Genomic DNA, 13047 nt, shown 5'->3' with positions numbered 1-13047 from the left:
TGGGTATTCCAGCATGACAATGACCCAAAACACACGGCCAAGGCAACAAAGGAGTGGCTCAAGAAGAAGCACATTAAGGTCCTGGAGTGGCCTAGCCAGTCTCCAGACCTTAATCCCATAGAAAATCTGTGGAGGGAGCTGAAGGTTCGAGTTGCCAACGTCAGCCTCAAACTTAATGACTTGGAGAAGATCTGCAAAGAGGAGTGGAACAAAATCCCTCCTGAGATGTGTGCAAACCTGGTGGCCAACTACAAGAAACGTCTGACCTCTGTGATTGCCAACAAGGGTTTTGCCACCAAGTACTAAGTCATGTTTTGCAGAGGGGTCAAATACTTATTTCCCTCATTAAAATGCAAATCAATTCATAACATTTTTGACATGCGTCTTTCTGGATTTTCTTGTTGTTATTCTGTCTCTCACTGTTCAAATAAACCTACCATTAAAATGTCTTTGTCAGTGGGCAAACGTACAAAATCAGCAGGGGATCAAATACTTTTTTCCCTCACTATATATATATATATATATATATATATATATATTTTGCAAGTTATTTATTCAATTCACTTTATCTTATGGTAGGTAATAGCTTAATCTTGTCCTCTCTCTCAGTTCAACTTGGATAAGGAGGCGGGGGATAGACAGATCTACCATCGGTATTGTCTGGAGCGGACAGCGGCGCGCTGCGCTCATGTCTTCACCACCGTCTCCCAGATCACAGCCGTTGAGGCAGAGCACCTGCTCAAGAGGAAACCAGGTGTGTTTGTGCACATGCGTGTGTGCGTGGTTGTACATGCCTGTCACAGTAATTCCTCTCAAGTCTGTCTCTGTTTTTGAACCTTTTTATTAACCTCTTTGTTTGTTCTTAGTTGACTGTCTGGCTAACCTCTCCTCTCCTGTTCTCTCTCTCCCTCTCCCGTTCTCCCTCTCTCCCACGCCCCTCTCTCTCTCTCTCCTTCTCCCCCGCCACCCCACCCCACAGACATAATCACCCCTAATGGGCTGAACGTGAAGAAGTTCTCTGCCATGCATGAGTTCCAGAACCTGCACGCACAGAGCAAGAACCGGATCCAGGAGTTCATCAGAGGTCACTTCTATGGGTCAGTGGGGTCACCACCCAAACACAAACATATTACAGTGGGGAAAACAAGTATTTGATACACTACCGATTTTGCAGGTTTTCCTACTTACAAAGCATGTAGAGGTCTGTAATTTTTATCATAGGTACACTTCAACTGTGAGAGACGGAATCTAAAACAAAAATCCAGAAAAGCACATTGTATGATTTTTAAGTAATTAATTTGCATTTTATTGCATGGAAGATTACAGACCTCTACATCCTTTGTAAGTAGGAAAACCTGCAAAATCGGCAGTGTATCAAATACTTGTTCTCCCCACTGTATATATGCATACTGCTGGCCCACTGGGAACAGACGTCATTTCAATGTCTATTTTTGATTGGCATTATGTTGAGTTGTCAACTAATGTGAAATCAACAAAAAATGTCACCATAACATTGGATTTAGCTTAAAAGTTGAGTGGGAAAGAAAGACGAAATTCCCTTATGTTGATATTTTTTTTGTTGTTGCATTTTTCCACATTGATTCAACATCATCAACAACAAAAGATTATGAAGTGGAAACAACGTTGATTCAACCAGTTTTTGCCAAGTGGTGGGAGTGTTGCCTCTTGCGCTCTTCACCAGGGGTACTATCATATTAATAGACAACCCTAGAAACAGCCTCTTGCTAGAACCTAACTGGCACTTTATCATTTGCAGGGTTTGATACTGCGACCAAAACACATTTTTAATTGGTCTCAAGGGTGCCAGTGAATTTATTTTACCTGGTCACATTAGTTTTGAGTTCACAATTTCCTTTTTTTAAATCATGATTTACTGAAACATTCATGTGAAATTTTGGAAACCCTCCGGGGCAGTGATCATCCCAGTCAGTGGGGGCCAGTGACATTTTTTATTTTAATAATGCTATTTTAAATCTAGGCTATATAATTGATTTAAAAATCAGATGTATTCCCAAAGCTTTTCGTTCGTTATGTCGATTATTTATCACACGCGCTTCACACACAGCCTATAGATAATCTGATGGGCAGAGAGATCGCGCAGCTCTCAAACAGCTGGTTGTTAAGTGGAGGAAAGATGTTCCAAGTTATGATATCCACCAGTAAATGCAAAGGGCATAATGGGTATACAACCCAGGTATTTTAAAACGTTCAGTCTTGTTTGAATATTGGCGATTCAGTCATCATGGAATAGCCTACCTTGAAAATCAGACGTTTCCTCTAGACTATTTGGTTGTTGAAAAGTAATTGGTTATGGTAGCCGATTTACTCCTTCTACTGCTCCAATATAATTATTCCATGATTTCATTTCTGATCAGTTTTTATGAGAGATTTAGCTGCTTTCGATTGTTTCCCGCTGTTTCATTTGAAGTCTGTTGCGGTAAAATCATGTTATGAGCAAGACAACATCGAATGTTTGCTTCAATTTCGTTTTCTATACAAAGCGTTCCATTACAAAGGGAACCTGGTTTTTGGTCGCTTTCTCGTTTTAAAACAGTATACAATAACTCTTCAACATCTCAAATGGCGAGACTGACTAGCTACTAAATGGAAACACTTCATTCGTGTGTTTGTGTCGGGAGCATGCTGTCTATTTACTCGGACAATGTCCACATTATTGTGACATATTTTAGAATGCAAAAATCTTGTGAATGTCTATTAAAAAATGCATGATTCTTAGTGGCAATGCATACTTTTTTGCATACATGTTGGGGGAAGTTTTTTTCTATAGGTTATTACGACAATTAAATATAAAATGTAGGTCCTTGAAAATTAGCCTACAATTAAGTGATTTAAAGTCCTTGAATTTGACTTTTGACCAATGTCTGAATGAACCCTGTATAGGCGACTTGCTCAGCCCACAAATTAAATATAAAATCACCTGCTGTCAGATCTTGACCAGGGCTAGTATTTTTTTTCAATCAGGCCAGTAGCTTTCAGTTGGGACTGGCCAAGTGTGCCACTGGCAAATGTACCTGAATGTCGAGCCCTGCTGTGCGCTTAGGGCCTATATGTCTACCACTTTGTGTAGCCATTAGCGATGCTAATGATAGTCTAACTGTTTTCGGGTAGATGGAAAGGCAATTAAAAGGTAAATTAAAGGGTAACTACACAAAAAAATCTAAAATGCTTAGATGTTTCCCAGACCTAAAAAATGGTCCCCTGATGTGTTTTAAGCATTGTTGTGGACTTAGAACATCACATTTTGTTGTTTTTCTGTTAAAATATATATTTTGAGCGTGAAAACCTGGAGAAAAAAACGGAGGGAATTCACAGTCCTACTCCCCACTTTATTAATGTAAAACATTTTCGTGGTAACGTTTTTTTTTATCAAGTATTGTTTTTTCTAATTCTGCCCTCTAGAGGATTTTGCAGAAAGTACACATGGCACTTTGAAATCTGCAATAAATACATTTTACTCATTATTTTAAGTCTATTTTCTTTGCTATTACATTAAATCTATCCAAATTATTGTAAGAACACAAGGGCATGCTAATTTAAAAGATGCCTAGTCATTATTAGCCTGGTTCTGTATGGAATGCAGACACATTATGGGACACAGGATCGGTCACTATCAATTATTGAAAAATAATTGGTGCTACCAAATCGTGCTGGTGCCACCAAATGAAAAAGTTGGTAGCACCAGTGCCACCAGTGGAAAAAGTTAGTGTAGAACCCTGATTTGGCTAGGGCCCTAGCAGTGATGGGTAGCTTGGCCCCCGGCTGTGTGCATGGCCTTCTGTCAGAAGTTTCCAATGGCCTTTAAAGGAAATTCCACTCAAACGCTATCTTTTGGTATTTGTTTCATTAGTCCACTGTTGATACAGTCCCAACATGTTTTGCATGTCAGCAATAACGTTTTCAAGATATAGAACTTTCAGAATACAGAACGTGTCACAGTGTGATGCGTTTCTAGATCTTAAACTTAATTGCTGACATTTTGGGACTGTATCAACAGTGAACTAATTAAAGAAATGCCAAAATATAGTTTTTGAGTGGTATTTTCCTTCAATTAGGTAAGATTCTCAATCTCGTTATCTAATTCTAGATACCCCAACCCTCATTTGAATGCTTTAAATCTTCAGTATGGAGCACAAGTGAATAAATGAATGATGTGGTTGTACCAGGGTTGGGGTCAATTCCATTTCAATTCAGGAAATAACCTGAATTCCAATTCTAATTCTCATAGAGAAGCATTGTGGAAAATTGGAATGTCAGTTTACTTTCTGACTGAATTTAAATGAAATTGACTCCAACCCTGGTCTGGAAATGTGGTCAGGTAATGTCAGGTTTGCATCATTGCATCATTTGGTCTCATCTTGAATGGTTTTTGTTGTCCCACCCAACAGGCACCTGGACTTTAACCTGGACAAGTGTCTGTTCCTGTTCATCGCTGGGAGGTATGAGTTCAGCAACAAAGGGGCTGATATCTTCTTGGAGGCTTTGGCCAGACTCAACTATCTACTGAGAGTAAGCTGTGTTTGTGTGTGTCCGTGTCCGTCACTGTGTGTGTGTGGCACTGTGTGTGTGTGTGTACACACGTGTATCAGAGGATGTGTGTGTTTGTCTGTGCTATGCTATACAGTGCATTCGGAAAGTATTCAGACCCCTTGACTTTTTACACATTTTGTTACTTTACAGCCTTATTCTCAAATGGTAAAAAAAAAAAAACCTGCCTCACTAATCTAGACACAATACCCCGTAATGACCAAGCAAAAACAGGTTTTTAGACAATTTTGCAAATGTATTACAACCCCCCCCCCCCCCCCCCCCCCCCGGAAATATTACATTTACATAAGTATTTAGACCCTTTACTCAGTACTTTGTTGAAGCACCTTTGGCAGCGATTGGGTATGACGCTACAAGTTTGGCACACCTGTATTTGGGGAGGTTCTCCCATTCTTCTCTGAAGATCCTCTCAAGCTCTGTCAGGTTGGATGGGGAGCGCCGCTGCACAGCTATTTTCAGGTCTCTCCAGAGATGTCTGATTGGGTTCAAGTCCGGGCTCTGGCTGGGCCACTCAAGGACATTCAGAGACTTGTCCCGAAGCCACTCCTGCGTTGTCTTGGCTATGTGCTCCCCCGATTGCTCAGTTTGGCCGGGCGGCCAGCTCTAGGAAGCGTCTTGGTGGTTCTAAACTTCTTCCATTTAAGAATGATGGAGGCCACCGTGTTCTTGGGGACCTTCAATGCTGCAGAATATTTTTGGTACTGTTCCCCAGATCTGTGCCTCGACACAATCCTGTATTGGAGCTCTACGGACAATTCCTTTGACCTCATGGCTTGGTTTTAGCTCAGACATGCACTGTCAACTGTGGGACCTTATATAGACTTTCCAAATCATGTCCAATCAATTGAATTTACCACAGGTGGACTCCAATCAAGTTGTAGAAACATCTCAAGGATGATCAATGGAAACAGGATGCACCTAAGCTCAATTTCGAGTCTCATAGCAAAGGGTCTGAATACTTACGTAAATAAGGTATTTCTGTTTTTTATTTTTAATACATTTGCAAAAACTTCTACAAACCTGTTATCACTTTGTCATGTTGGGGTATTGTCTGTAGATTGATGAGGGAATTCTTTAAAACCCATTTTAGAATCAGGCTGTAACGTAACAAAGTGGAAAAAGTCAAGGGGTCTGAATACTTTCCGAATGCACTGTATGTGCCTGTGTGTGTGTAAATACCCATTCACTCTACCAGCCTGTCTGTCTGTCTGTCTGTCTGTCTGTCTGTTAGATGTATTCTAGAATCTTGCAGGTATTTACTCTCTCTCGCTCTCTCTCTCTGTGTCTCTCTCTCTCTGTCTCTCAGGTCAACCACAGCGATGTGACTGTTGTTGCATTCTTCATCATGCCTGCGCGGACAAACAACTTCAACGTGGAGACGTTGAAAGGCCAAGCAGTCAGGAAGCAGCTCTGGTAATGATCAACACCATCATCATGGCTGTTTCCTGCCACAGAGGGAGACACTTGCATGTGAAAAAATAAGAAAACGTATGTATTTATAGTGACTAATAACTTGACTTTGTTTTCACCTCCTCATGGCAGGGATACAGCTCATACAGTGAAAGAACGCTTCGGAAAGAAACTTTATGAATCACTGCTGGTGTAAGTGGACCTCTATGAATCCCCATTTGTGCAGTTGAACCATCCCCATTTGTGCAGTTGAACCATCCCCATTTGTGCAGTTGAACCATCCCCATTTGTGCTGTTGAACCATCCCCATTTGTGCTGTTGAACCATCCCCATTTGTGCTGTTGAACCATCCCCATTTGTGCTGTTGAACCATCCCCATTTGTGCTGTTGAACCATCCCCATTTGTGCTGTTGAACCATCCCCATTTGTGCAGTTGAACCATCCCCATTTGTGCTGTTGAACCATCCCCATTTGTGCTGTTGAACTACCAGTACAAGAACTGTACTGTAAACCCATATGAATCACTGTACTGTAAACCCATATGAATCACTGTACTTGAACCATTATTACTCTAAGAGATAAAGAGAAGGGAAACCCACACACATTTTATTCAAGCTTACTGCCTCTTGGCCTTCATCAGAGCTTTTGTGCTAGTTTGTATTTTACCCCTTAGTAAAATCTACCTCTGTCCTGGATTAGTGGGCAGTTGCCGGACGTGTCCAAGATGCTGGACAAGGATGACTTCACCATGATGAAGCGTGCCATCTTTGCCACCCAGAGGCAGTGCCAGCCTCCCATCTGTACCCACAACATGCTGGAGGACAGCAACGACCCCATCCTCACTTGCATTCGCCGCATCGGTCTGTTCAACAGCTCTGCCGACCGCGTCAAGGTAGATTGATTTGAATTGATTAGATCATTAGAAGTAGTAGACTGCTCCAGCCAGACTACTTTACGTAGCCTACGTAAAAATGATCCAGGATAAAAACACAAAGGCCAGAGGCTTTTTTTCATTGTGTCCTGATTTGGCAGTGAGATGGCAGGTGGGCTAGACTGACACTTTACATGCATTCAGTGCAATTAAAAACAACAGGTATTTCAAATACATAACCGTCATACCGTTTGACCCACAGCTATGCAGTGGGCCAGGGCCCATGGTTTCTAGTCCAGACTGGCCTGTGCATCAGTAGTAGGATAGTGTTATAGGAATGACATTTGTGACACATTCCAATAACACTATCCTACTACTGATGCACAGGCCAATCTGGACTAGAAACCATGGGCCCCGGCCCACTGCATAGCTGTGGGTCAAACGGGTTCAATTGCTTAGAAATAATTCCTCTCCTTCCCTTCTTCTGCAGTGATTGGAAGACTTGTAAAACTGGTGTAAATAATATGGTGGAAGCCCATCTATCTTTCATCTGGTCTACTCCATCCTCATCCCCTGCTTCGTAATTCCCATAATCCTTTTAGGTGATCTTCCACCCAGAGTTCCTCTCCTCCACCTCTCCCCTCCTGCCGATGGATTATGAAGAGTTTGTAAGAGGCTGCCATCTTGGAGTGTTCCCCTCTTACTACGAACCATGGGGATATACACCAGGTAGACTCTTAAAGATACTATGAACCATGAAGATATACACCAGGTAGACTCTTGAAGATACTATGAGATATGGTTGTCTTGAACATTGGCTGTATGGTACATATACAAGTATATTTACTTAAATCTCTGTCTCTCTCTGTCTCTGTCTCTCTCAGCTGAGTGTACAGTCATGGGGATCCCCTCAATCTCTACCAACCTTTCTGGGTTCGGCTGCTTCATGGAGGAACACATAGCTGACCCCTCAGCATACGGTGTGTTCCCTGTGTGGTATATGGACAATATACCACGGCTAAGGGCTGTTCTTATGGACGACGCAACGCGGAGCACCTGGATACAGCCCTTAGCCGTGGTATATTGGCCATATCACAAACCCCCGAGGTGCCTTATTGCTATTATAAACTGGTTACCAACGTAATTAGAGCAGTAAAAATAAATGTTTTGTCATACCAGTGGTATACGTTCTGATATACCACGGCTTTCAGCCAATCAGCATTCAGGACTCATACCACCCGGTTTATAATATGCCATTTAGCTGATGCTTTTATCCAAAGCAACATACAGTCATACATGTATACAGTGTACGAATGGGTGGTTCCAGCGGGAATTGAACCCACAACCTTTGGCGTTTAGAAACGGCATTCTCTACCAACTAATCTCCAGTAGATTTGACTAATGCTGTTGTACTCTACCTCAGGAATCTACATCCTTGATCGACGGTACAGAGGGGTTGATGAGTCGTGTAATCAGCTCACATCGTACCTGTTCCAGTTTTGCCAGCAGAGCCGGCGTGCCAGGATCATCCAGCGGAACCGCACCGAGCGCCTGAGTGACCTTCTGGACTGGAGATATCTGGGCAGGGTGAGACCTTTCACCTTTGCCAAGAGGAGAAATGTCAACCGTTCTACTACAACTATCATCTTATCTCTCTCTCCTCTCTCTCTCAGTATTATATATCAGCTCGTCACATGGCCCTGGCTAAAGCCTTCCCGGATACCTACTTCTACCAACCTCATGACTCTGAGACTGTAAGTCTATGAGTGTCTCTGTCTGTCTGTCTGTATGGTGATGAGATGCTGTTTCCTCCTTTTTGGGTAACAATGGGTACATAGTTTAAATAATTCTACACCATTGGAAACTACCTAGTACCTAATGGTGCCCGGGGGGTATTAGTAAAAAATGTGTTCTTTACCCATTCGCTAGGAATTTGCTGTAGTGTACCTTTTAGTTGGACTGTTGTTATACAGGGGTGTTTACTCAATTACCTGGAGGCCTGAGGGTTATAACAGTGGTGTCTACTCAATTACCTGGAGGCCTGAGGGTTATAACAGGGGTGTCTACTAAATTACCTGGAGGCCTGAGGGTTATAACAGTGGTGCCTACTCAATTGCCTGGAGGGTCTGTGGGTTTTCCCTTCTCCCTTGTACTTGATTGATCAGTTAAGGTCATAGATTAATTAGGCACTCCCCTCACCTGGTTGTCTCGGTCCTAATTGGATACTATTTGAAAGGAACTAACAAAAACCAGCAGACACGGCCCTGAAGGGATTCAGTTGGACACCCCTGGTTTATTTCATCTGTAAAATAAGATGTAAATCTGGATTAGTAAATTTTATGAGAAAGTGTGTCAGATGATGCATACTGCTATGCTACTCTGGCTGTGTTTAGACAGGCAGCCCAATTCTGATCTTTTTTAAACTAATTAGTATTTTGGCCAATCAGATCATCTGATGTGATTGGTCAAAATATCAATTGGTGAAAAACATATCAGAATGTGTCTGCCTGTCTAAACACAGCATTGTGTGTTGTTTGTGTCTTACCCTCTAAACCCCACCACCATTTATTTTCAGGCCCAAGGTTTCCGTTACCCAAGACCGGCCTCTGTGCCCCCATCTCCGTCTCTGTCGCGCCACTCCTCCCCCCGCCACAGCGAGGCAGAAGAAGAGGATGACCGCTATGATGAAGATGCGGAGGCAGAGAAAGACCGCTTGAACATCCGCCAGCCCTTCACCCTGCCTAGTAAAAAGGGTCCAGCCTTGCCTTACACCCTCCCAGGTGTCAATGGAGAGAAAAACGGAGCCACCAGTGTGAAAAACTGAGTGTCTCTCTCACATACACACACAAATGTACACATGCCGACACTCACTACAAGAACTGTTACACAACATCCATGTTACAAACACACCACTCTTATCTTGACTGTCTCCACTTACATAATATAGATCCGACAACTGCTGAAGAGATGAGCTCTTAAAGTATTCCAGTATATGTTATTAATCCAGCACCCCGAAAGTCTTCCAAACCTCTGTGCACCTCAGTGTGAGCAACCTGTACTGAAATGGAGGAAGAGAGGGAAAGGAAATAGATGGCTAGCGGGGTGACATTTCCTTGAGTTAAAAAGCCCAGCATTGAGATAACAAAGTGGGGTAACTTTGAGTATATAGGAGGGTTACCTCTGGTCAATAATCTAGGTTATCTCTGGTCCACAGGAGGCTGCTGAGGGGAGGATCAGCTGGAATAATGGCTGAAACCATGTGTTTGATGCATTTTAATACCATTCCAGGTATTCTGCTCCAGCATTTACCACGAGCCCTTCCTCCCCAATTAAGGTGCCACCAACCTCCTGTGCTCTGGTCCTTAAATCTAGGAATTTATGAAATCCAGCCAACATTGCTAGTGTAGACTAACATTAGTTGTAACTAAGGCTAAGAGAACCATATGATAACCAGTGGATAAAGAAAGTAGGGCTAATTAGTCTTGCTAACAAGGGCAAAGGCATTGACCCACTATGTCATAGTCACACAACCAACCTAACAGCAGGACTTTTCCTGTCGCACTGTAGCAGTAACAGAAACCTGTTTAAACAGCAGCAGCACTTTTCCTGTCGCACTGTAGCAGTAACAGAAACCTGTTTAAACAGCAGCAGCACTTTTCCTGTCGCACTGTAGCAGTAACAGAAACCTGTTTAAACAGCAGCAGCACTTTTCCTGTCGCACTGTAGCAGTAACATAAACCCAACCACCAGCAGCACTTCCCTGTGCTAGGAAACATATAAGCGACACTTAGAGCTGGGCCCATAGAGTGAGACTAGATGTTATATAACCCGTTTTATTTGCATGGACAATGCCATTGACGGCTTCCACCACAAATACAAAGATGAGTCCTCTATCTAACTCTTATGGCTGAGCCTCAGAACGTCCTGCTGAAAAGCCTCCTGCTGAAACAGGCTCCCATTCGTTCAGAGATTCAGACCTTTCTGTGGGTGTGTTTGTCTCTGAGCCTTGTACTGTACTTGAACCGGCAAGCCTGTGTGTAAAAACTGTCGATAGGTCACCTTTTAACCTTTCAGTCAGTGAGCCAGTGTTTGAGTGTTTTTCTTTGTGTGTGTGTGTGTGTCAGTATGTATGTTTGTGACGTATAGAGATGGAACACTGATTCTGCCTGCACTCTGAGGTTTAGGTAAAAGGTGGGGCGTCCGTCCTGAGAAGCTAGTCGTGTTTTTAGATGACAGACTGTATTAGAGGAGCAAAGGGAAAGGGTCACAGATAATGGCAGGGGTCACAGTTTTGAGTGTATCCCATTCCCAGCTGTGCACACCCAGAAAACAGGAAATGAGTTGATCCAGTTTGTTTGTGTTACAATCACACACCAGATGATGAGAAAATAAAGTATATTCTCTGTATTAATTATGAAACACTGGACTCTTCTCTTTGTTGGGGTTTACTACAACAGGAAATACTGAGAGCTTGGCATTTATAAGGTTCTATCTGCATTTGTCAAAATTGAGTTATTGACATAGCCTTGTTCTGTTCAATGTTCTCTACCTATGTAGTACTCTAAATACTCCAATTCATGTTAAGTTCATAAGGATACAAGATAAAAATACATTCAAACCAATGAAGGTTCGGAACTTTAAAGCCAATTATCTCAGAACCTTATTTTTGCGGCTAGAACCTTCTAGTTGTGAGGTCACAATGGTGTGTGTGGTGTCACAACATCAAGGCACTACATTAAGATCATCATACATTACTGGCCATTAAACTGTTACGTTACTGGGCATTAAACTGTTACGTTACTGGCCATTAAACTGTTACGTTACTGGCCATTAAACTGTTACGTTACTGGCCATTAAACTGTTAACGTATTGCAGCACAGTAAAAAACATTTGCTTCAAAGTGGATGTAACTGCATCATTAGAGCCATTTCAGTTATGTGAGTTATTGCTAGATGATTGCTAATGAATGTGGTGCCTGCCATCACCCTGTGAGAGAGTTTGTCACGTATAAAATGTTACTTCAAAAAGTAATATTTTACATTTATAGAGAAAATGGAGGGAGGGAGGTGCTACTGGGATACAGTAGGAGGACTTTGTAGGTTGAAGGTGCAACATTTGTATGCCCAGAATTGTAGATACAGTTGAAGTCGGAAGGTTGGAGTCATTAAAACTCGTTTTTCAACCACTCCACAAATTTCTTGTTAACAAACTATAGTTTTGTAAAGTCGGTTAGGACATACTTTGTGCATGACACAAGTAATTATTCCAACAATTGTTTAGACAGATTATTTCACTTATAATTCACTGTATCACAATTCCAGTGGGTCAGAAGTTTACATACACTAAATTGACTGTGCCTTTAAACAGCTTGGAAAATTCCAGAAAATGATGTCATGGCTTTAGAAGCTTCTTATAGGTTAATTGACCAAATTTGAGTCAATTGGAGGTGTACCTGTGGATGTATTTCAAGGCCTACCTTCAAACTCAGTGCCTCTTTGCTTGACATCATGGCAAAATCAAAAGAAATCAACCAAGACCTAAAAAAAAAAATTGTAGACCTCCACAAGTCTGGTTCATCCTTGGGAGCAATTTCCAAACGCCTGAAGGTACCACGTTCATCTGTACAAACAATAGTACGCAAGTATAAACACCATGGGACCACGCAGCCATCCTACCGCTCAGGAAGGAGACGCGTTCTGTCTCCTAGAGATGAACGTACTTTGGTGCGAAAAGTGCAAATCAATCCCAGAACAACAGCAAAGGACCTTGTGAAGATGCTGGAGGAAACAGGTACAACAGTTAACTATATCCACAGTAAAACGAGTCCTATATCGACATAACCTGAAAGGCCGCTCAGCAAGGAAGAAGCCACTGCTCCAAAACCGCCATAAAAAAGCCAGACTACGGTTTGCAACTGCACATGGGGACAAAGATCGTACTTTTTGGAGAAATGTCCTCTGGTCTGATGAAACAAAAATAGAACTGTTTGGCCATAATGACCATCGTTATGTTTGGAGGAAAAATGGGGGGCTTGCAAGCCGAAGAACACCATCCCAACCGTGAAGCACGGGGGTGGCAGCATCATGCTGTGGGGGTGCTTTGCTGCAGGAGGGACTGGTGCACTTCACAAAATAGATGGCATCATGAGGAAGGAAAATTATGTGGATATATTGAAGCAA

At 42.3% G+C, this 13047-nt stretch overlaps 2 protein-coding genes across 5 annotated transcripts in view; one reads left to right on the top strand and one right to left on the bottom strand.

Moving 5' to 3' along the window:
• Positions 1 to 11287, top strand: part of gys1 (glycogen synthase 1 (muscle)) — a 28550-nt gene extending 17263 nt beyond the window's left edge. The window contains exons 6-17 of one of the 2 annotated variants that reach the window (XR_014610274.1): positions 610 to 754; positions 980 to 1097; positions 4428 to 4548; positions 5894 to 6000; positions 6130 to 6189; positions 6697 to 6889; positions 7471 to 7597; positions 7753 to 7848; positions 8292 to 8455; positions 8542 to 8622; positions 9444 to 10543; positions 10598 to 11287. Coding sequence is in view for 1 of the 2 variants with exons in the window: in XM_084147722.1 (XP_084003848.1) it covers positions 610 to 754; positions 980 to 1097; positions 4428 to 4548; positions 5894 to 6000; positions 6130 to 6189; positions 6697 to 6889; positions 7471 to 7597; positions 7753 to 7848; positions 8292 to 8455; positions 8542 to 8622; positions 9444 to 9692 (1461 nt within the window). In the remaining variant the exon portion in view is untranslated. Of the gene's footprint in view, positions 1 to 609; positions 755 to 979; positions 1098 to 4427; positions 4549 to 5893; positions 6001 to 6129; positions 6190 to 6696; positions 6890 to 7470; positions 7598 to 7752; positions 7849 to 8291; positions 8456 to 8541; positions 8623 to 9443 lie in introns of both variants that reach the window. The other variant, XM_084147722.1, reaches the window with a different exon arrangement.
• aspdh (aspartate dehydrogenase domain containing) overlaps positions 1 to 13047 on the bottom strand; it is a 67373-nt gene that overhangs the window by 11999 nt on the left and 42327 nt on the right. The window contains exon 9 of one of the 3 annotated variants that reach the window (XR_014610276.1): positions 9746 to 9926. The exons of the other annotated variants lie outside the window; for them this stretch is intronic. The gene's annotated coding sequence lies outside the window, so the exon portion shown is untranslated. Of the gene's footprint in view, positions 1 to 9745; positions 9927 to 13047 lie in introns of those variants that run through there. 3 annotated transcript variants of the gene reach the window in all.

Source organism: Coregonus lavaretus (genome assembly GCF_964263955.1).
Source record: "Coregonus lavaretus genome assembly, chromosome: 2".
NCBI lineage: Eukaryota > Metazoa > Chordata > Actinopteri > Salmoniformes > Salmonidae > Coregonus > Coregonus lavaretus.
The sequence above is the reverse complement of the archived record's forward strand: the minus strand, read 5'-3'. Positions and strand labels throughout refer to the sequence as shown.